The following is a 2,067-nucleotide window of genomic DNA, read 5'->3' as shown; positions in this document are numbered from 1 at the left end:
CTCTCTCTCTCTCTCTCTCTCTCTCTCTCTCTCTCTCTCTCCCTCCCTCCCTCCTCCCTCCCCTCCCTCCTCTCTCTCTCTCTCTCTCTCTCTCTCTCTCTGTCTGTCCTTTGTTGCAGTGTGGCGCGTCACGTTGTCTTTCTTTCCCACGCGTACACCTCTCCCTCTATCGCTCTCTCTCGTTGCAGTGTGAAGCGTCACTCATGGCATCAGTCGCTGCTTGGTTGCCCTTTGCCCGCGCCGCCGCCATCGGCTGGGTTCCCGTCGCACAACGAGCCTTCCCGAAATCGCCCATCAGCCAGGACTCGAAGAAGACCGACGAGAAACTACTGATCAACGTCTCCGGCCGTCGCTTCGAGACGTGGCGGAACACGCTCGAGAAGTTCCCGGACACCCTTCTCGGCTCCAACGAGCGCGAATTCTTCCAAGATGAGGACACAAAGGAGATCTTCTTCGACCGCGACCCGGACATCTTTCGGCACGTGCTCACCTACTACCGCACGGGCAAGCTGCACTACCCGAGGCACGAGTGCGTGCAGGCGTACGACGAGGAGCTGTCCTTCTTCGGCATCCTGCCGGACGTGATGAGCGACTGCTGCTTCGAGGAGTACAAGGACAAGAAGCGCGACAACGCCGAGCGTCTGCTAGACGACGAGGACTCGCAGAGCGGCGACGCCAACTACCCGCAGGCGGACCTCCGGCAGAAGATGTGGCGCGCCTTCGAGAACCCGCAGACGAGCACGGCGGCGCTTGTCTTCTACTACGTCACCGGTTTCTTCATCGCCATGTCGGTGCTGTGCAACGTCATCGATACAGTGCCGTGCGGCATGGACGTACGCACCAAGCTGAATCTCTCGTGCGGTGAACAGCACCACCTCATATTCTTCTGCGTCGACACGGCGTGTGTGATGATCTTCACGACGGAGTACTTCCTGCGACTGTTCGCGGCGCCCGACAGGTGTCGCTTCTCGCGCAGCGTCATGAGCGTCATCGACGTGGTCGCCATCTTTCCGTACTACATCGGACTCGGTATTCCCGATGACGACAACGACGTATCCGGCGCCTTCGTGACGCTGCGTGTGTTCCGCGTGTTCCGAATATTTAAGTTCTCCAGACATTCTCAGGGCCTGCGCATACTCGGCTACACGCTGAAGAGCTGCGCCAGCGAGCTGGGCTTCCTGCTCTTCTCGCTGACGATGGCCATCATCATCTTCGCGACGGTGATGTACTATGCGGAGAAGAACGTCATTGACACGACCTTCACCAGTATTCCAGCCTCGTTTTGGTACACGATCGTCACGATGACGACGCTAGGGTGAGTAGAGGCGCCACCTACGTTGCTATTCGTGCGTGTGTGTCCGTGCGCGCATGTACGTGAGCGTGTGTGCGTGTGTGGGTACGTATGCGTACGTGCGCGCGCGCGTGTGTGTGTGCGTGTGCGTGTGTGTGTGTGCGTGTGCGTGTGTGTGCTTGTGTGCGTGCGCGCGCCTGTGTGTGTGCGTGCGTGAGTAGTGGGGGGAGGAGAGGGGGTGTGAGCAGAGATAAATAAGAGGACGGGTACGTTACGGCCAGCAAGAGGAAGCATGACATAATCCCGTAACCTTGCTTTCCATCTACTTGTTCTTCCCGTACAAGCAGCGTGAGGCGCTGGCGACAGTTCTATTCAACAGAGATTCGACACACTGTAACATTTCTTTAGTACATCATACCCCAAAATGTTCAGTAGGTATCATACTATCATTTTGTGACGTCGGACAACGCATGTAGAAGTGATGCTACGTTTCTCATTTTCTAAGCATCTTTTGAGAGTCCCCTCCTAGTCTACTGATACTTATCTCAACAGTGTATGAACGCGGTTTGGCTCCTTATTGGTCTGTGGGGCAGGGCAGTGCATAAATAAACAGTACTAGAGCTTTGAGTCAGGGGTTCTTAACCTGTGGTCTATGGACCCCTTTAGGGTTTGTGGATGGGCTTCTGTGTTTATGTGTTTATGTTTAACCTGTGGTCTATGGACCCCTTTAGGGTTTGTGGATGGGCTTCTGTGTTTATGTGTTTATGTGAATTTTT

At 55.4% G+C, this 2,067-nt stretch overlaps 1 protein-coding gene across 1 annotated transcript; it reads left to right on the top strand.

Annotated features, from left to right (window-relative positions):
* The first annotated feature begins 203 nt into the window (after positions 1-203).
* LOC106813214 (potassium voltage-gated channel protein Shal-like) lies at positions 204-1,319 on the top strand. Its single transcript, XM_014817288.1, has one exon. It carries the CDS (start codon positions 204-206, stop codon positions 1,317-1,319), a length of 1,116 nt encoding a protein of 371 aa, XP_014672774.1.
* The last annotated feature ends 748 nt before the right edge of the window (positions 1,320-2,067 follow it).

This window comes from Priapulus caudatus, unplaced genomic scaffold (assembly GCF_000485595.1).
Source record: "Priapulus caudatus unplaced genomic scaffold, Priapulus_caudatus-5.0.1 Scaffold740, whole genome shotgun sequence".
Taxonomy (NCBI): domain Eukaryota; kingdom Metazoa; phylum Priapulida; class Priapulimorpha; order Priapulimorphida; family Priapulidae; genus Priapulus; species Priapulus caudatus.
Note: the sequence above shows the minus strand (reverse complement) of the source record. Positions and strands in the feature narration are given on the sequence as shown.

Excerpts from the sequence above, each read along its gene's own strand:
- LOC106813214 (XM_014817288.1), top strand. The coding sequence starts at position 204 with ATGGCATCAGTCGCTGCTTGGTTGCCCTTTGCCCGCGCCGCCGCCATC.